Source organism: Musca autumnalis, unplaced genomic scaffold (genome assembly GCF_047663935.1).
Source record: "Musca autumnalis isolate F117 unplaced genomic scaffold, ASM4766393v1 scaffold_2, whole genome shotgun sequence".
NCBI lineage: Eukaryota > Metazoa > Arthropoda > Insecta > Diptera > Muscidae > Musca > Musca autumnalis.
In genome coordinates, this window is record NW_027411755.1 from 6,023,133 (window position 1) to 6,044,815 (window position 21,683).

Genomic DNA, 21,683 nt, shown 5'->3' on the forward strand with positions numbered 1-21,683 from the left:
GACCTCAAGGCCGTCTAATAGAAGAAAGAAGGTCTCCTAATAAAGACCAGAAAGTCTTCCCATACAAGACCAAAATGTCTTCTCATACAATACCAGAAAGCTTTCTCGTAGAACACCAGAAGGTCTGCTCATAGAAAACCATGGTCGGAGTGTTGTTCAATGAACATTGAAAAAGAAAAATATGTTATTTTTGATTTTCATAGAAAAAGAAATAGAAGAATGAAGAAAAGAATAGAAGAATAGAACAAGAAGTCATAAAAGACCAGGATGTTCAAAATACACCAGATCAGAAGTTCTTTTTATAGGCGACGAGAAGACCACAAGGTCTTCTCAGAGAAGTCCAGAAGGTTTTCTCATAGAAGAATAAGCTTTTCGTATAGATGACCACAATGTCTTCTTCTGGAAAATCACAAGACCTTATAGTAGAAGACCACAAGGTCTTCTCATGGAAGGCCAGAAGCTATTTTCATAGAAGACTAAATTTTCTTCATGTTTAGGACCAGAAGGTCTTCTCATAGAAGACCCAAAATGTTTTCACATAGAATTCCAAAGAGTCTTCTTATAGACAACCAAAATGTCGTCACATAGAAGACAGGAAGGTCTTCTGATAAGCAAGGTCTTCTTCTAGGGGATCACGTGGTCTTCTCATAAAATACCATAATTTTATCATAGAACACCAGAACGTCTCCTCGTAGAATGAGGTCTTCTACTAAAAAACCAGGAGGTCTTCTCATAGAGGACCAAAAGTTGATGTAAAATGTTCTTTTCCGTCATAATTTGTGCTTTCAAGGTATTGGTAAAATTGGTTCAATTTCGATATTTCCTCTTCAAAAGAAATTTCTTCTCTTCACTTTTCTTCAATCTAAAATAGATCGTTGCTTATTGAATTTGTAAATTCAATTGATCCATCCATAGAAGACCTGGAAGTCTTTTTATAGAAGACAAGAAGATTTTTTTATTGAATTATTTTTCTATTGAATTATTTCCGTGATTTTTCGCGTAGTTATCGCACTGATCTTATCGATGAAGCAAAATTATATTTTCCGTCATAATTTGTACAGAAAGCTTTCACGTAGAACACCAGACGGACTTCTCATAGAAAACCATGGTCGGAGTGTTGTTCTATGAACATTGAAAAAGAAAAATATGTTTTTTTTTTTTATTTTCATAGAAGCAGAAATGGAAGACAAGAAGTCAAAAAAGACCAGGAGGTTCAAAATATACCAGATCATAAACGAATACTAAAATTGCCCGAACATACACCCAATTATGTTTTGGCCCTAGAAACTGGTTACGATGAAGGTTACTTTTACACATACACTCTCCATTTAAAATATGTAGCAAAGTGTTTGTTTGATATGGGAGAACATCGATTACCACACAAACTTTCTTTAAAAATCAAAGAGAAAAATATATGTTGGTATAAGGACCCAGCAAACCAAATGTCGGATGTCCGACAAGTCTGAACAATTTCGAAAGCAACGTCGTTCAGATTTCGTTCCGATTTCTAAACGATTTTTCGGAGCGGAAATAGTTAAGTTTTTGTACCGATTTCGTTCCGATTTCGGAACGAATGTCGGAAAGAAATTTCCTTTCCGAATTTCCCAAGGATTTTCTTCAGATTTCGTTACGAAATCGGATAGAAATCGATACGATGTCGCTCCGACATTTAGTTCCGAAATTATGTCAACCACTTCATATAACTTTCGTTAAGATATCGTTACGATTTCGGATCAGAAATCGGACGTATCATCCGAATTTTGTTCCGATTTCGTTAAGATGTCGGTACGATTGGTTTGCTGGGGATTTTAATTCAAAGCTTTTAGAAAATGCTGTACAAGTGGAGAATGTGATGGACAACAAAAGAACGTGGTATGACGCTTGTAGTAAATTGCTAGATACTATCCAATACAAAAATGTGAACAGTAACATCTTCAAAGCCCAAAATAGTTCCCAAAGGATATATAGCAGTCTCAATCATCCGCTTGGACCTGTCTATTGTAGCAAAGGCTACAATCAAAATCAAATATCATTGATTATGCGCGCAAGAGCAGATCTCTTATATTTAAATGGGACAATGTTTAGAACTTTAAACCAAAGAATTTGTTCATTATGCAACCTGAATGAAGATGAGACAATAGAACATTTCCTCGGAAGGTGCCCAGTCCTTAAAAGATTGAGAATAAAATATTTCCAGAAAAGCGAATTAAACCGGATAGAAATAATAACTCAATTAAATGGTGGTGAAGATATTTCCTGGTTTTCTTTATATAATTTTTTAAAGGAATCATTAAATTATAGACAATTTTTAGTAAGACAATTTAATTATTGATTGAATTATAAAACTCAAATTTCCGGCAGACGGTTCACATGAACCATGCTGTAACCATCTTTAATTTTATTCAAATATAAATTTTCTAGTGTAAGAAACATTTTGTAACGTTTATGAAAAAATAAAGATGAAATACATACATACATACAAAATACTATAATTTTCTAATGACTTACTTAATCGAATATTAGACATCTAAAGAGAAACAACAGACCATTGTTTTAAATGGCTGGTCTTCTTAGTAGGGCTAGGTACTGCTGATACTGTAGAAAATAATTAACATAAATAGAGTACAAATATGGAGATTATAATAACATAAAATTCTGTTTAAATTTAAATGGATTGTACATTTTTTGGTGTCTTTAAAAAATCCCCTTATCGTATTTGTTCTCCCATTGCTTATTGTGAAGATTTTTTTGTTAAAGATATGTAAGTGGCAAAATTAAAAACACTTTTTATTTCACTTTCAAATAAAAATTCAATTTCGCTTTATTCATCCACACACATTTGTTTCTTTTTCACTTATATTGACGTACATTTGTCCATTTTGCCTAGGGTTCTCTATAACGTAGTAATTTCTCGGTCCCCAACTGCTACGTTATAGAGAAGTTCGACTGTATTTTTAACGAATCGGTAAAATTGCATAAAAATCCAGAATATATTGTTACGAATGTAGCTGCTAGGTTTAGGTAAATTTAGATGATTTTTTGCTAATTTAAGAATTTGAATTGTAACGCAAATTTTTATTAAGCATTTCGTTTATTTGGATCAGCTTTGCAACAACAACTAATGTATTGCATTTATTACAATCATAAAAGTATCGCCTATTCTTAATTGACACTGTTTACTTAGCTAATTGTACTCTTTCGTTGCTCATTTATTTTGACAATTCAGTCGTACTCTCATTTATTTTGACAATTCAGTCATGCTTCTACATTGTGACGTCATTCGTTGCAACCCCTCCTACTCCCGCGCTGTTGTTACCTCTGTCTCATTAGTTGTTTAAATGCATTTGTCTGTTTGTATACGAGTATGCGTGTTTGTGCATCTGGATTTCGTTTGAACATTGAAGAACCTCCCAGATGAAGGATGTTAGAACAGTCTACGCATACGCAAGCGTGTATAAATACGGGTCGGGTGAGCGAGTGAGTTGCAGTTCAGACCGCGACTTAAAACCAACATTGTGTAAGCTCAGTCAAGAGTAATCTGAATAGAGTACTTGGTACAGAAATAAAGTCCTCAATAAAGCATTGTAGAATCATAATCTAAAACAACATATCGTTTTATTTGGTACAAATCGTATCAGGGAAAAACATAACGTCGACACTGGTTTAAACCTAAGTCCATAACAATATTTTAATAGAAGATAAGGAAGCCTCATAGAAGACCAGGATATTTTCTCAGGGTAGCTGAGATGGTAATCCAATAGAATGTATTTTTATAAAAGACAGATGTTGTGCTTGCACAAATCGAGAACTTGTTTTATAGAAGATCAAAGCTTCACATAAGAAGACCTTGTATTTTTAGAAAAATCTAAGAATACAACACTTTTTTTAAAGAAGAGTTTCTTAAGATGATGGTTTTCCATAGAAGATCTTTATAATAATAAGAAGCAGCAGCTGGTCTTGTTATAGAGGCACTCTCGTAAGTATTTGCATGAGATATTATTTATGATGAAGAGAAACTTCTTAAGAAGATCATGTATCAAAAAAAAAAGAACTTCCTAAGAAAATCTCCCATCTATAAAAGAGCTAAATTAAAAGATATACTATCTTATATAAGTTTTTAAGTAGATCACCTATCGTGTAGAAGAGCTTAATAAGACAAATATATTTTTGGCTATGCACACCTAACAATACCTTGTTTAGATATTCGTTTATCTTTTCCTCCGTTTATCCAATTCGACCGACAACCCTATTTCGCTTTTCTTTGATTTTTTCCATCACAAATCAGGTCGTCTACAGTTGTTAAATAAATAAATAAATTGAAATGTTCAATGAGAAAAAAATATGTTTTATTTATTTCTTTTTTTCTTTAATGTTTTCTTTGCAGTTTTCGACGAGTAGATTATGTGGTGGTGGCCAACAACAACAACAACAGCTACATTAATAATAAACACCGCAACAAAATTATAAGCAGTTACGATTTATTTGCCATTGACGACTTGACGACGTTTAGCGAGTGCTGTGGTATTTTGCCGGCAAAATATAATTCGAGTGCCCCTTGGGACACACCAGTTATAAATAAAAGCGAAAAGAAATAACAGCTTCAAAAATCATTATGAATTGGTTATGTTTTGGCATATTAGCGGCACTGCTATGCCTCAGCCAAGTGGCGTCACTGTCTTTAGATCCAGGTAAGTCAAAGACCACGAAATAAAAAAAAAAACAAACAAATGCAGAAACCCAGCATGACATGAGTCAATGTACAAATAAAAAATACTCTGAGCTAAGGGTACTTGAGAATAAGAAATATTTAACCCATTTTCAACACCAAAAAAAGTCCCCACATGGGTGACGCGCGCTTTTGTGTGTGAAAATATTTCTTCAATTATTATTTGCTGGTACAAAATTCGATTACATGAAAGATAACATTGCCATTTAAATATTTATTTCCTTTATTTTTTCCTTGAGATGTAGAAAGATCAACATGTTTAACATTTAACGATTTCTCCCATTTGTTTTCTTTGCAGTGGCCTCAGCCGAATTGGAGCAACATATCAAGAAGGGCGACTGTGTAATCTCCATGCGTCACATAAGGTTAGTAATCCTGCCATAATATCAACGTTTAGTTGGCAATTTATTTTTGCAAGGGACAGGTTTTTAAGGTCATGTTATATGGGCGGAGGTTTCGCCACTTAGCACTCAATTTAAAACGATTAAATGGTTAAAAATTACAGTGGGAAAATTATAAAAAAAATTAAGTAAAAACCACTTGTTTATGTTTCCTAAAATATTAACAATGAAGGGAACTACTTTTGTTGATTTAAAAATTAAATATTTCTTTTCCCTCTTTCGTCAGGCCCCGACGCAAATTACACATCCCCATTGAAGCCCTTTTCATGATTGATTTTCCCACGCTGAAACATAAAATGTCATTTTTCTTGGATCGCAAACAGCAACGTGTAACCTTGGATATCAGCGCTGGTGGTTCATTGAATTCGCTGCATTTCGAAATACCCCAGATTAATGAGACCAGTACCATCCGTTCATTGGCCCTACATTTCCATAAGAATCGCATCTCTCTATTGGTCGATTGCAAGGAGACTTCAGCCCATGAAATCGAAATGAATCTCACAAAATTATATACCCAAATGGATGATCCAATGGTGAAGTTGGTAAGTTTTTAACTCCTAAGAGGATCTTCTTATTATAGAAGACATCTTAAGAGAATCTTCTATAAAAGAAACAAGGCCTCATAAAGGAGTCTGTAAAAGAGAAAATTATAACATAACCTTCAATAGGTACAATCAATAGAATGTACAAATTCAATAAGCAATGATCTATTTTAGATTGAAGAAAAGCGGTCTCATATTTTCTATGGAGAGAAAAACTCTTAAGAAAATCTTCTACATATAGAAGACAATTTAAAACAAATCTATAGATAGAAGATCTTAAGAAATGATTTTTTTGAAATATAAATCACCCTAAGAGGATCTTCTATGATAGAAGACCCATTATGATAATCTCCCACGAAAATATGATATCTTAAGAGGATCTTATTTAAATAAACTTATTTCACCTATGAAGACAGACCATTTCTTTAGAGGATATTTAAGGAGTTTATACTATAGTTAGAAAACATTAGAAAGACACCTTAAAAAGACCTGAAGACTTCTGAAAAGAAATAACCTATCTACTAAATTATTAATTATATTATTTATATTATATTTGTTTTCAGTTCCGTGAACGAAAATATCCTTTACATTTTGATGGCAATGTTGATGGTGCTTTACAGAGAGCAAATTGTCAAAAAGGCTTGACTCGACGAGGCAATCGTCGCATGTTGAAGAACAAAATTTCGGAAAGAGGTAAGTAAACCCCTTTTATGGAAAAAATATTCCCTTCAAGCACATCAAATGCTTTCAGAAGAATTTGAAATTGACGAAATATTCCCCTTACTCGATTTTTTATTTTTTCTTGTATTTCCAGAGAAGAACAAAAAACGTGATGTTCGCAATTGGTATAATCAAGAACCAGGCGCCAATGTTGAACATTATCGCCAACAGGAGATACCCTTGGACATGGATCGTCGTGGTGACATACCCATAATGAGTGGTGATTGTGAAGGTATGTAGAAACATAAAAAAACGCCCAAACCCTTTCCTCTTTATAAACAAATAAAAGCTAATCAAGGCGATTCAAAATCATGGTGACACATAAAATGCAAAATAAATATACCAAGATAGGAATAAGAAAAGAATGAAAATACGACAATAAATAGCAAACCAAGCCAGGTTAAGAGAAGCCCACAACTGTGTTGTATGCTGTTGCGTGTGGTGTTTTGGTTGAAATGAAAATGAATCAGCTTAAAATGTACCTTCAGATTAGCTTTACAATCAGCAACAACAACAACTGAACATCAGCATCAACATTATCATCGTCATCATCATAATCGTTGAGTTTTGAGCGCCGCCAAACATTGCCCCACACTACCTTACACTCATAAATGCCACACGTTCATAACGATATCCATAACACTGCCACTAAACAATAATCAGCAATAACGACAAACGAGTGCTAAAAACCCAGCCAAGAAAAACAAGATCGTAACATTGTGCCATAAATATTTATCCAGATGTGTAAGAGACATTGTTGTGTTTAGGTTATTGTGTATAATAGAGAGGGTCGCAGAAGAATTTTTCAAAATTTAGAACTTCTTAGGGAGATTGTAGTTTTTTCTAGAAAGTTCATAAGATAAAAAACTTCCTATAAAATAATACGTATAGTCGAACTTTTTTTAATACATAGTTCTTGTAGACCGACAAATTACTACGTTATAGAGAAAATTCGTTATAGGGGATTATTTTGTGTGAAAATGTCCACATGTGCCTTATAACTTTGTTGTGTTGTTTATAACTTTTTGCAATTTTTGCAAATGTCAAAAATACCACCACATAGCCGCGTAGAGGTCGAAAAACTACTATGAAATACGGTGTAATTTTTTCTCTATCGCGAAAAAAGTTTCCGCACCAAATACATTGAAGTTCAGTAATGCATTATTTAATTTTATTTGTTAAAATGACATATACGCTTTCCGTAAAAACTTATTTTACTCTAATTTAAAATCAATATCGAACCATTCTCTACCAATTTGGCTTTTGGGGAAGTATTTAATAAAAAAAACAACAAAATAATTGTAGATATAAACATTATTTTATCGACTGAAAAAAATGTATTCAACAATTTTTTTTCATCAAGAACATATTTTGTTTTATCAAGCACAATGTGGAATATTTTGATAAATATTTTTGTCAATATGTGAAATATTTTATCAGTTGCATTTTTACTTTGAGAACAAATAATTTTATCGAATTTTGTCAATATGACAATTTTTTTATCGCCGGAAAATCGATAAATTTTTGATTGAATCTTTGAATTTTTTTATCAAATGGCTAAAATTTGTTTCTGTGTATAGACAAAGAAATACTCTCAGTGAGTATGTTCGAATTGAGTCTGCTTAATACGCACTCAATTTTTAAAATGACAATAACTATAAATTTTTAAACTATTTATTCTGGTAAAATACAATATTTGGGTAGTCTTTGGCCGGATCTACATCCACATACGAAAATATGGTACAAAATCTTGCAAATAACTCGAAAAAATGTTGAGTTATTTGGTTTGAGTCACAACGCCGCGAATAACATGAGTATTTCTTCGTCTTTACATTTATTAGTCTATGGTTACAGGGAAGTTTGTTATTCTTCCATGCAAACATATTGAGGTCTTTTGAAATTACATAGAAGAGTTGATTCTCATTGAAAGACCTTTCATATAGAAAATATATGTTGAAACTTTTTAATTTTTGCCGATTAGGTCGAAAATGATTAAAAACTTTATTATAAAGAATTCCTTGCTCATATGTGATGTCTTGTCTGGAAAGCCCATCCAATCTTCTTCAAATACATAAAACTTGTGTAAGATTGTCTTCTATAAAAACAATGTTCGCTTTTCTATGTTAAGAATATCTGGACATTTGTGGACCTTCATATCCGATATTAGAAGACGGTCAGCAATGAGAAGAATTTTTAATGCAACGGAAGACGATCTGGTCCTCCAGGGAAGACTTTCCGGCTTTCTATGAGAATATATATCTTCTGATTTCCTATGAACGAACATATAGGTATGTATTCCTGTAAGGTGCCAAGGCTAATAGTATGGCAGGACTACAAGGTAGGTTAGGCAAAGATGACCGCTTTACTCAGATATCTTTGGTCCATTGTGTCCACCCTGTATAGGTTTGAAAGTTATGATTAAAATTGCTTATTGAATTGAGGGTAAAGTTTAAGAAAAGTCCGGGATATTGGAGAAATGGAGTAGTTAGTGTTTTTGCCAAGCAAGACAAGTTTTTTGTCAAAAAAGGATAATGGAGTCTATGTCTGATAAGAAACTGAGAGTATATATTTTGTATCTATGTATCTTCTGCATTCTCATCTAATCTATAGTAGTCGACGCCACTGTCATCCCATCTTGAGGTTAGATCCGTAATAAATACCATAGCAACCTATGCATATCTTATGGATTAAGAAAAGGGAAGTGGATCTACGCCGAGAGATCTCAGGTCAGATAGCTTTGAAACAGTCTGCGGAGCGCCTTGTTCTCAATGTAAATCTCACGAAGTTTTGCGATTACAACGTAAATAAGGAGAATAACCGTGGATATTTAGAATAGACTTTCGGATTTTTGACGAAAACAAAATCTTCTCTTGTATGAGAAAAAGGTTCGATGCTATGGTAGGAACAAATGGTGATGAGGACATGCCTTCCATTTCCTTAGAAAACGACGGTCTTCAGCTGAAAACAGATCCAACGTTTGAGTAAAGTTTGTGTTGGGCGTTGAGAAAAAAACAACAACAACAGGGCGACGCCGACACCAAAGTCCAGCGTTGATCTGTTTGCCGACATATATTTCAAATGAATTTGAATTTTTCGGCATCATGCCCAACAGTGTAAAAACGGCCAAAACGACGCAAAACTTTACCCAAACGTTGGATGTGTTTTCAGCTTTCAGATTGAAGATGCCTTCTTCTGGGATGCCATATACCCTTTTTGGTTTCTTTTATATGCTACTCCGTCCTCTAAAGAAGACATTTTAGGTTTCTGTGGAAAAACATAACACTAAATGAATACCTCTGATGTGCTACTCTTCTACCAGTGGTGGATAGACCTATTTCTTGTAAAAGACTTCCTTCACCCTGCCTATAAAAATCTTTTTATCCACTGACATTTTTAAGAATGACCTGTAAGATTGATTTTCAAAGGGCATATATCTTCGCATTTAATGGGAAAGCTTTCAAGTATCCTATTGGCCTCTAATCTTCTTCGGAACACGCCTGATTTTCAAATGTACGATCTCCTGATCTCTAAATAGCTTTAAATTTTAAACCTTCTCCTTCTGGAAAGCTTGTGATTTTCTTTTGAATGGCTTATGGTTTTCTATAAAAATACTTTACACAGTCTTGTCTAGTACGGCACAAACTTCTGGTACTTTAAATCGCGAATTCTATATGATATTCTGAATAAAATCCTTCTGGTGGTCTATATAAAGGTCTCCGATTTTCTCCATTTACTATTAAAAATCGTCCATATCTTCAAATGTTCTGTTATTTAAGTGTACTGCCTTCTAGTCTTCTGGTCGGAGAGAAAACTTCCTTGTCGTTAATGGGGAAAACTTCCTATCTTCTATCATGTTTACAAGGCTACAAGGTATCTACAGAGCGAACTCCTAGTGTTCGAAGTGAAGGAGACTTCATTTTTTATAAAGAAATCTAGCGATCGATACGAAGGTATCCTCATCAGAAGACTTCTCTGGTACTCAAAAAGAAGACCTTTGATCTTCAAAAAAATTAAATTTTCCACAGAAGCCTTGAAATTTCAATAAGAAGACATCTGACCCTCAATATTTTTAGCTTTTAATTTTATGTAGAAGAAATTGCGGTCTATATGAAAGACTTCTTTACTTCTTGACAACCAAAGGGGCATACTTCTACTATGTACTTATTGTCTATTTTAACTTGAACTTTTATCTCACATTTGTTAATTTCTTAATAAAGACATTTTGGTCCTCCATAGAAACAATTTAATAGAGGACCCTTGTCTCTTCGGGGATGATTGTGGGAACACATGTATGTAGAGAAAAATTTCTTCTCTTCAATTGCATAAGATATTTTGATCTATATGAGGACATGCTGGACCTCTTTATGAAAGCACCTTATCATCAATAAAAAATCCATCTGATTTCTGTCCAATACCAGTACTGAATCTTTGCCAAATAGAATTTAGGATGGTACAGATCGTAGTTGAGCTAAAACTACTCTGGTCTGCAGATGCAACTGACGTTCTTCAGCTGCGATAGATGGAGAATGTACGATAGTTATTGCATAGGCAACTGCATCCTGCCTTAAAAGTTTATTGATCTAGAGATTACATCTTATAACTTCCTGACACCCCTGCGGTAGGTCCAATCGTCACTTATGATGACTAGAATGACTGTCCAATGAGGTACTGCGTCGAAACATATTATTTTGCTAAAGTACCAGTATAATCTTCGTGTCCTATGTTCCCTAATTCAAGCTTTTCAAAGTAAGCCGAATGGTGGTTTATTCAATAGTTTCATTCTATTTATTTTTTATCTTCAATAAAGGGAAGTATAAAAATTATATTTAAAACCCGTTTTATAAGGACCCACTCTAATATGCATATTCTATTGTATTTTTATATAAAACTTGACCTTAATCTTGTCAGATTATCTCCGTATTTGTTTTAAGTGTCCTTCTACACTTTTACTCTCACTCTTACATAAAATCTCATATTTACTCTCTTTCATTTGGGAGTGTAAATTGTTCATCACTTTGAATGTTTCTTTAATTATCACACTCTCAGTTTGTAGTTATTAAAAGAAATGTAAAAGATGTATGTACGTCGGTATTTTCGTACCTCAGATAGTAGGTAGGCCGACAGGTAGCATATGCTACCAACAACAATAAACAACACTATTTACTATTTTGTATTAATGTTGTTAGTTGATTCGATGTTGTTCGGCATAGAATTCAACTCAACCTACAAGTGAGGGAACCATTTTTTGTCACTGTTGCTAGTGGTGTTGCTGCAACTCTTGTCATTTGTCACCCAGGGATTGAACACAACATAATGGTGATTTTTTGTTTGTTTGTTGTACATAATGCAACAACCATATTCAAAACCTAGATATGTGTTGGGGTAGTTTAATCCTTTGCCTTGCATTTACTAATCCTATCTTCTATTCACATCGGTGTTGAAATTTTTGTCAGCGTATGTGTGCGTTTTTTGTTTATATAAATTTATTATTTTTGTATTTTATTTTTGGTTTCGTTTCAGACGCCCTCGCAAAATCCCTAAGCGATTTAATGGCTTTGGTAAAACTGCTACGTGAAGATATCGCCCACCAGCGCCAAGAAATTGCCTATCTGCGCATGCTGTTGGAGAATTGTGCCGGCTGTAAGGAAACCAAAGGTGACAATGATATACAGCCAACATGTCGTACCTCAAATCCGTGCTATCCAGGTTAGTAAATGATAAATTAAATGCTGCAGTAAATGGCCGATGTTGGCATTGTGGTTTTAATGAAAACAAAATGTGAGTGATTTGCATGGGGGTTTCATTACAAAAATAAATAACAAAACGAGATATTTTCTAGATCAGATATTATTCAAAAATATGACAAATTCTTGGGTCTGGATTTGCTAATATAGCCAAAATGTACAATTTTACTCCTAAAATTGCTCTGGTGATAACATTGTCAAGCCCTTATACTCCAGGGTATCCTAAATCAGCAATTTTCAATTAAAAATCTCAGAGATATTAGTGTATACGTATTGAAAATTTATAAACATTTATTATTTCATACAAAATGTCAAAAATCAATGACAATACCCCAATGGGTTAATCTTAACCAAAATTATTTATTTCAATTTTAATTTCATAATCGACCGCATTCGAAATTATTTCATAATTCTGCTCCAAATTGGGATAATTTATTTATTTCCACCTTTCAAAAATTGGCCAAAAAGAACAACACATTTATTAATAAATTGCTGGTGACATTTACTCTGTGTTAGGAAATAGATTTGGTTGGCCGTTTGTAAAAAATTTCAAATTTTATTGCCACTACATCATCTGCGTGCTGCGGCGTGTGGTATTGTTCGTTGGTCACAACAGCGGCACAAGGTGATGATTTATGCCAAGATTAATTTGGTGCCCCACCATCGACGTACCCTTACGTGGGGATCATTGTCTTCGTGCATAATTAAAATTTAAAAAAAAAAGATTTATGATCTTCACTCCCAAAATGGATCATCATTATCAATGATTATCTTGAAATCCGTTCTGACTTCGGGAGATAAACCCCTCTACGAAACAGTTATAAAATGGATTTTCAAGGCAAAAGTAAAAAGATGACTAATCTCCGTGAAGAGATTACAGTTTGTACAAGAAAGTGTAATTAAATGTTTTGGGGAAAAGTTAACTATAAAAAAATTGAATGAAATGAATAATAATTTGACATATATTAATGGTAAAATTTTGGTTTTATGGTCACAAGAAATAGCCTTATAATCTGCTAAAGGAAAAATGCGAGATTAGTTGGTGATTAGTAAACGATGTAAAACTCTCTCCCTATATCTTAATATTCTACAGTATAATCCCCAGATTTTAATGATTCAACCGTTATGAAAATGCAAGTATAAAACGGTTGAAGTGAAATCTCAACGGTTTCTGAATAATTTCAAAGCTTAATTTTAAATGGCTCTGAATTTTCAAGACTTGATTTTTATACCCTATACCACAATGTGGAAAAGGGTATAATAAGTTTGTTTTCCCAAAAATTCATGTAACGCCGCGAAATATTCGTCGTAGACCCCTCATGTGGTATACCAAACTTCATATCTCGACGAGATAAAGCGATTTAGCGATGTGTGTCCGTCCGTCCGTCCGTCCGTCCGTCTGTCCGTCCATTAAAAATTGTAATCAAGCTAGAGACCGCAATTATGGACCGATTGTCACGAAATTTAGTATGGAGGTCGGGTTTGGACCAGAATAGAACTGATTAGTTTTTGGCGATGATCGTGAAATGTTAAAGGGATGAAATGGACCAAAAACAAAATTTTTGCTCGATTTTGTAGCCGCTCTGTAGGTCGCAATAATAGTCCGATCGGCGCGAAATTTTAAACGTAGTTTTGGTTTGAGATGAAGAAGTAGCGTGCAAGTCAACGGTATGATCGGATAATATTTAGCGGGTTAAATTGATCAAAACTTTTGTGTGAAAATTGGTAAAATTTCTAATGCACATCTTATAACAGCTAGCCCGGAAAGCTAGTGCACAGGGATAGTGGTATAGGGTATCACATGGTCGGCCCCGTCCGACTATAGTCTGTTCTTACTTGTTTTCCAACTAAAATCATATATCTATCTGGGCAGAGTTTTTGTTTCTCATTGAGAATTTGTTGGCACTAACTAAACTCAAGCAACTCCACTTGTAAACAAGGCAAATATAAATACAGCATAGCACATGGAAGGCTAAATTAAACTGACTTTGGGAGAGGTTTTCTTAAATGTTACAGACTGGTTTTCTAAAAAAAGATACAGTTTTTCAATAAACATATTTTCTGAAAATTAGAGACCACTTGATCTTGAAATGTACACTATCCCTAGAAACATTTTATTATCTGAACGAAAGAAGTCTAACTTTACTGTATTTTATGACAAATAATATGATCTTTTTTATGGGCTTTCTTCTTTCGAAAAGACTGAGTTCAAGTCCTGTTTGGGAAAAACCTTAAAGTATTCTATGGTCTTCGCTCTCGTATTATATGAAAATAACAACTGTAGTACCATGAGCTGATTTCCAGTGAATATATAAGGAAAGCCGAATGTCAGGGTTCTGCATGAATGGTCAAGAAGGAACAATCATGATTTTTTCCAAAAATCGAAAGACCACAATAAACGCGCTGGAAAAACATGACAAAACCTACAAAATGATTTGATGTTAAGTGCTTATCGTTCGTTACTTGTTTTGTGGGGGGTATTCACATCATTCGCACACGCAACGAATGATTCATACTATTCGCCACAAAATTTTTCCACTCGCTTAGAGAACCCCGTTTGAACAATATAGTTAGTTCAAGGAGCTGAGCGATTATTCTCGTTCTTTTTCTAGTTCAATGTTCCTTATTGCATTCATCCATCGGATTTACGTTTTTGATACATGAAAGGTTGTCACAGAATCTGAAAAATGAATGTAACGAACGAGAAAAAACTACGTAACAGCAAAGTAAACGGAACACAAAGAACCATATACACGGAACTCTGGATATAGTTTTAGTTATTTGAACTATTTCGTTCCGGATATGCAGTGAATATTTGTATCGTTTTGTTGCTTATTAAAAAAAAAATAATAATAAAGAATTGAGCAAACGAATGCAATGCTAACCATTTCACCAAAGGGACGAGTGCTAGCAATACAATAGCAATGAATACACGAATATGCAGTATGAGAGGATGGGTTCCTGCAGATCTCTGATAGTCCGGATTATCTTCTTTAACAATACATTTGTTCAACTGTAGTACCATGAGCTGATTTCCAGTGAATCTATAAGGAAAGCCGAATGTCAGGGTTTTGCATGAATGGTCAAGAAGGCACAATCATAATTTTTTTTCAAAAATTGTAAGTCTTAGTGCCATAATAAACACGCTGGAAAAACATGACAAAACCTACAAAATGATTTGATGTTAAGTATGTACTTATCGTTCGCTACTTGTTTTGTGGGGGGTATTCACATCGAATGATTCATACTATTCGCCACAAAATCTTTCCACTTGCTTAGAGAATCCTATTTGAAGAATATAGTTAGTTCACGGAGCGGATCGATTATTTTGGTTCTTTTTCCCAAAGGGAGCTAGCTTAATATAGTTTCTTCGTTCCAAATAGTTCCAAGACAGATATAGTTTAAAGAATCTTTTTCTCGACGTTAATGCGAAATAAAAAGAAAGAAAAAAACTATATGAACAAAAGGAACCATATACACGAAATATCTGGATATAATTCCACTGGTTCCTTGTTCGTAGTAGGTTCTCTGAGCTATTTCGTTCCGGACATGCAGTGAACATTTGTAGCGTTTTGTTGTTTTTTTGCTTATTATAAAAGACACAATAACGAATTGAGCAAACGAATGGATTGTAAGCCATATCACCAAAGGGACGAGTGCTAGCAATACAATAGCAATGAATACACGAATATTCAGTATGAGAGAATGTGTTCTCGCAGATCTCTGATATTCAACATTATCTTCTTTATAAATACATTTTGTAGTCATCAATACTTTTTATTGGGTGAATGATAGGGTAAACGTTCCTATTGTCGACCGGTTCCAGTAGTCGGTCACATTTTTATATAAACGTAGATAGATAAGAATACAGTTATTTTTATACTCAAAAACACACAAATTAATAAAACTAATGATCAGAATGTGATTAATGTAAATTTATCTTATTTTAAAGGATGCCGACAATAGGAAGAACATTTTTTCGCATTCACGCCGAAAGCGTTATTTCCGAACTAATAAAGTATAAGAAATATTGCTGATCGGAGTAAAATTCTAAGGAGATTTAGAAATGTCCTCTGCCATAGAGAGGACGGTATATTAAGTTTGTTTTCATATTTGCAATGCATCTAAAACATTATTTGCGACCCAATAAAGTATAACAAATATTACTGATCGAAGTAAAATTCTAAGGAGATTTAGAAATGTCCATATGTCTTCTTTTACCACTCTAACATCTCAATATTCATAGATGATAGATAGATTTTTCATACGTCTTCAATACGACACCAAGTTTGAATATGAGATATATCCACATTTAGTTACAACTCTCATATAACAATACCTCCGGATGAATGTTTTAACTAGAATTTCAAACCAAATCAACTATAATTTTGTTTCTCATTTTGCCTTTTTTACGAATTTTGTTTGAAAGTTCCCAGTTTTGGGTATTTTGAATGATTGGGAGACATTTTTGTCATGCAATACGGTAAAAAATTATTTGCTATAGGAAAATGAGCCAAGATATGTCCACGCTATGATCTCCATAGCCCAGTTTTTACTAACTGTAAAGGAGACTTCGATTTGTCATGGTGGTCGATTCAGTCCAGCTGAACTTACTGCCTTTTTACTTCTGTTAATTTGGGAAAGAACATAAAATTGTCTCGGTGGTATAAATTGTGTGCAGTCTATATGACAAGACGCTCTACACCATTTACACGTAATTCGAATAATTTCAGTTGTAATTCGAAACATTTCACTTTTAATTTGAGAATTCCTATTGAATTTCGAATTATTTCATTTGTAATTTGAAAATTTCATTTGGAATTTGAATTATTTCATTTGTAATTTGAGAATTCCATTTGATATTCGAATTGTTCCATTTGTAATTTGAATCTTCTTCATTTGAAATTCCAAATGAAAAAATTCGATTTACAAATAGAAAAATTCAAATTACAAATGGAAAAATTCGAATTACAAATGAAATAATTCGAATTACAAATGAAAAAATTCAAATTACAAATGAAATAATTTGAATATCAAATGGAGTTCTCGAATTACAAATGAAATAATTCGAAATTCAATTGGAATTCTCGAATTACAACTGAAATTCTTCGAATTACATGTGAAAATGGTGTAGTCGTCTTTGAGACTGTCTCTGAACTTTATAATATTCTCTGTGGTAATAAAAGGGCACGTAAGTTACTTATTGCACCTTTGGGAAGTTGTTGTAAACTGTAGTTTTAGCAATCCATCTTCTTCATTCCTTTCACCAAATGGAACCAGATCGTTAATTTCATTCGCTGACTCATTTTCGTTAAATATTACATTCCAGTAGTGTTGGCCAATCTCATTCATTGAACGGATCGATCTGCTTCATTCAGTTTACCAAAAAGTATTTATGTTACTTGAAGTACCTATGAGCAGAACTCCAGTTATTCTATTTCAGAAGCGGTTGGGAACTGTAGTGTTAGATAATCTCATTCATTTAGTGGATCGATCCTTATCATTCCGTTTGCTCATTTTCGATTCATAGTACATTTCAATTGTGTTGGGCAATCTCGTTCATTGAGCCGATCGATCTTCTTTATTTCGTTTATAAAAAGTTAATTTCATTCGTTGGTTCATTTTGGTTGAATATTACATTTCAGTATATCGTTTTCTTGTGTATAGCGTTCATGCTACCCCTTCTTCTCGGAAATATAAATAGAATAATATTAATTATTTTATATTAAAAAATTAAATTAATTAATCAATATAATAAATTAGAAGAGCTATAAGAACGAGAGGAGCTAAATGAACGATATAAGCGAATGAGGTAGATATGGTTCCTTTCATTGATTTCACGGAATAGTTCCTTTGAACAAGTTCGTTTATGAACGACACAGCTAGTGTTGTGTTCAAAGCAATTACTCCACAAAAGGAACGATCGGTACTATATCCGACTATGCCGTTCAGCTAGTTCCTTTGGCTCCCTCATTCCTTTATTTCCCATTATTTTTCCTCTTTTAATTCGTTTGGTTAAACAAGCGTTCAAATAGTTCCATTAGTTCTTTCTTCCCTGATATTAGAAAACCTAGGGCAGATTGGTTTATTATGTTGAGTTTTATAACACTCTGCTCTGTTCCATACATCTTCATATACAGTATATAGTAAAAAACTGTGCCTCAACTAAGCTTGTTCTTGTCTTCATTTACAGGTGTTGAATGCTATGACAACTTATCCGGACCTAGGTGTGGCCGCTGTCCATTGGGTATGGTGGGTGATGGTAAAATATGCAAACCAGGCATAACCTGTGCCGATCGTCCCTGTTATATGTAAGTAAATATGCATGCATTTTCGTTCGTTTTATTTGTTATTTATTTAAGAATTATGCTTAATATTCGATTTAACATGAATCGACAACAACAGTCAGTCATTCCAAGCTCCATTAATTATCGAGAATGGATTAAAATACAATAACACAAAGACTACAAAGAAATATGAAAGGATTCCTTTGTAGATAAAAGGTTGTTTTAATATTTGTTTTGTGCAGGGCTGGCCGAAAGAAGCCGCCGCCCTAGGATATGTGCCTTTATAATTGTGGTTAAGAGTTGTCTTTTAATGGCTTTGCGGGGGTTTCTCTGTTAAACGTTTAATGAATAACCATTGTTTTGGCCAAATCTAAATGGCCCATAAATTCGTTAAAAAGTCAAAATATTAACAGAAAAAAGACGGGCCGAGCAACCAACCAACAATAGTGGTGGCGGTCATAAAAAGAAATGAAATCTCAAAGAGTTCTGCGCTACAATGTTGTCATTGTTGTTGTTTAGATAATGAAAGGATCAACAGGTGATCCCATTCCATTGTTTGTGATGAGTTGACATTCTTTTTCAAGTGATGGTTCTTATTCTTTAAAGGGTGTCCACGTGGTGTGTGTGAGTGGTGTTTGTTTTTATGGGAAATCATGTCTCATTGTTGTTCTTAAGTGTTTTGATAATTTAATGGCCATTGGGGCTAATAAAATGTCTTTTAAGACGCCTTTACAAATCTTAAATCAATTTGAAAGAATTTTTGAGATAAGCCAAAGGTAAATTCAACGTTTTCATTCAATTTTGTGGAGTTGCATGCTGAGCGGAACTTTTCCCTTTATGTTCTATTTAATGTTAAATGCTTGAACAGGCAGGCATACACTTGCTTGCCGGCTGTTATAGTTCACTAGTTCGTACACAAGTTTTTGACATCACCTTTTGGTGTTGTTGTTGTTTTTGTATTTTAGAATATAAATTATATTTTAGTTGTTTTGTTACGAAGGGCTTCCCCCGGCCGGCAAGCCCCAGTGCATTTTATTTTTGTTCTTTTTTCTTCCCTGTTGAGAGTAGGAGGGGCAGAATTGAACTACAGTTGTTGTAAAGAATTTATGGAATGACAGGCCCAGCCAACCAGCCAGTGAAACATTTTATGCAGGTCTTTAAATATTTTCTGATGCGATAATGAAAGATGACATTAACGACATGCCGGTGCAACAATAATAACATACCAGAATAGGATAATCAGTTGGCCAGAGAGATAGATGGCCCAAGAAAAAAAAAAACTCAGTCACACAATGCCCTGTCATAGCGATAATGTTGACAACTTGGGGTCGTTCTGCAGAGCAAACACGAAGAACTTTTCACATATGTCTGTCCATTCGCAGGTCGGTGCATCTATATGTCTGCCCATCCATATTTAACAGCATTCATTTCACATTTTATGCAAATCAATTCAGTGTTAAGAGTTAAAAAAAACTCTACACAACATAAAGTGGCTTGGCATTTGGGATGCACGGACTATGGTCAGTAGAAGAATGTAAAAAAAAAACAGGATAAGAGGGTTGGGAGCAATGATACTGACTTTTATATAAGCTACGTTATCGATTATTTTAGAGCTCAGGTATGTTTTTTATAGTAAATTTCCTATAGAAGAAAAAAGGTCTGCATTTAGGAGTGCTTTAGCCTTTCCTTATAGAATATCAGCGATATTTTTTTAGAATATCAACGATCTTCTTATAGAAGATCAACGATTTTCTTATAGAAGATCAATGATCTTCTTATAGAAGATCAACGATCTTCGTATTGAAGATATAAGATCTTCTTATATAAGATCAACGATCTTCTTATATAAGATCAACGATCTTCTTATAGAAGATCAACCATATTCTTATAGAAGATCACGAATCTTCTTATAGAAGATCAACGATCATCTTACAGAAGATCAACGATCTTCTTATAGAAGATCAACGATCTTCTTATAGAGGATCAACGATCTTCTTATAGTTGATCAACAATCTTCTCATAGAAGGTCAACGATCTTCTTATAGTTGATCAACAATCTTCTCATAGCAGGTCAACGGTCTTCTTATAGAGGATCAACGATATTCTTATAGTTGATCAACGATCTTCTTATAGTTGATCAACAATCTTACCATAGAAGGTCAACGATCGTCTTATGGAAGGTCAACGATCTTCTTATAGAAGATCAATGATCTTCTTATAGAAGGTCAACGATCTTCTTATAGGGGATCAACGATCTTCTTATAGTTGATCAACAATCTTCTCATAGAAGGTCAACGATCTTCTTATAGAGGATCAACGATCTCCTTATAGAAGATCAACGATCTTCTTATAGAAGATCAACGATCTTCTTATAGTTGGTCGACAATCTTCTCATAGAAAGTCAACGATCTTCTTATAGATGATCAACAATCTTCTCATAGCAGGTCAACGGTCTTCTTATAGAAGATCAACAATCTTCTCATAGAAGGTCAACGATCTTCTTATAGGAGATCAACGATCTTTTTATAGGCGATCAACAATCTTCTCATAGAAGGTCAACGATCTTCTTATAGTTGATCAACAATCTTCTCATAGCAGGTCAACGGTCTTCTTATAGAGGATCAACAATCTTATCATAGAAGGTCAACGATCGTCTTATGGAAGGTCAACGATTTTCTTATACAAGATCAACAATCTTCTTATAGAAGATCAACGATCCTCTTATAGAAGATCAATGACCTTCTTATAGAAGATCAACGAACTTCTTAGAGAATATCAACGATCTTCTTATAGAAGATCAACGATCTTCTTATAGAGGAGCAACGAATAGAAGATCAATTTTTTTTCTTATTGACAACAAATTTCTTATTGAAGATCAACGATCTTCTTATAAAAAATCAACGTTTTCATCGTTTTCTAACATAAGAACACTTGGAGCCTCTATAGAGGCCGCTAGATTATCTCATAAAACACCAGTGGCTCATCTTATAGAAGACCAGACGGTAAGTAGGTCATATGCTGCAGTTTATAGAGCATCACAGAAAAAAACCTGGCAACAAGGCGCACCTTATTGCAGTATTTTGTGAAGCATTCTGTTCCCATTGTCATCAACAATGTCTGTCTGTCCGCCTGTCCGTGTGTTTATTGATGCTGCTGTTGATGAAGCTCCAGCCATATCTTGTCTCTTGGTTTGGTGTCAAACCGTAATAAAAAAGGGAGATATCCATAACAGCATTCCCTGCGCTACAATGTAGTCCATGATG

General features: G+C 34.0%; 1 protein-coding gene across 10 annotated transcripts in view; it reads left to right on the forward strand.

Annotated features, from left to right (window-relative positions):
* Positions 1-21,683, forward strand: part of LOC141393587 (cartilage oligomeric matrix protein-like) — a 92,050-nt gene that overhangs the window by 34,756 nt on the left and 35,611 nt on the right. For all 10 annotated transcript variants that reach the window (XM_073966764.1, XM_073966759.1, XM_073966762.1 and 7 more), the window contains exons 3-9: positions 4,385-4,688; positions 5,025-5,091; positions 5,354-5,669; positions 6,233-6,362; positions 6,484-6,621; positions 11,910-12,095; positions 18,327-18,444. In XM_073966764.1, coding sequence (XP_073822865.1) covers positions 4,613-4,688; positions 5,025-5,091; positions 5,354-5,669; positions 6,233-6,362; positions 6,484-6,621; positions 11,910-12,095; positions 18,327-18,444 — 1,031 coding nt within the window. In that variant the 5' untranslated portion in view covers positions 4,385-4,612. The remainder of the gene's footprint in view (positions 1-4,384; positions 4,689-5,024; positions 5,092-5,353; positions 5,670-6,232; positions 6,363-6,483; positions 6,622-11,909; positions 12,096-18,326; positions 18,445-21,683) is intronic.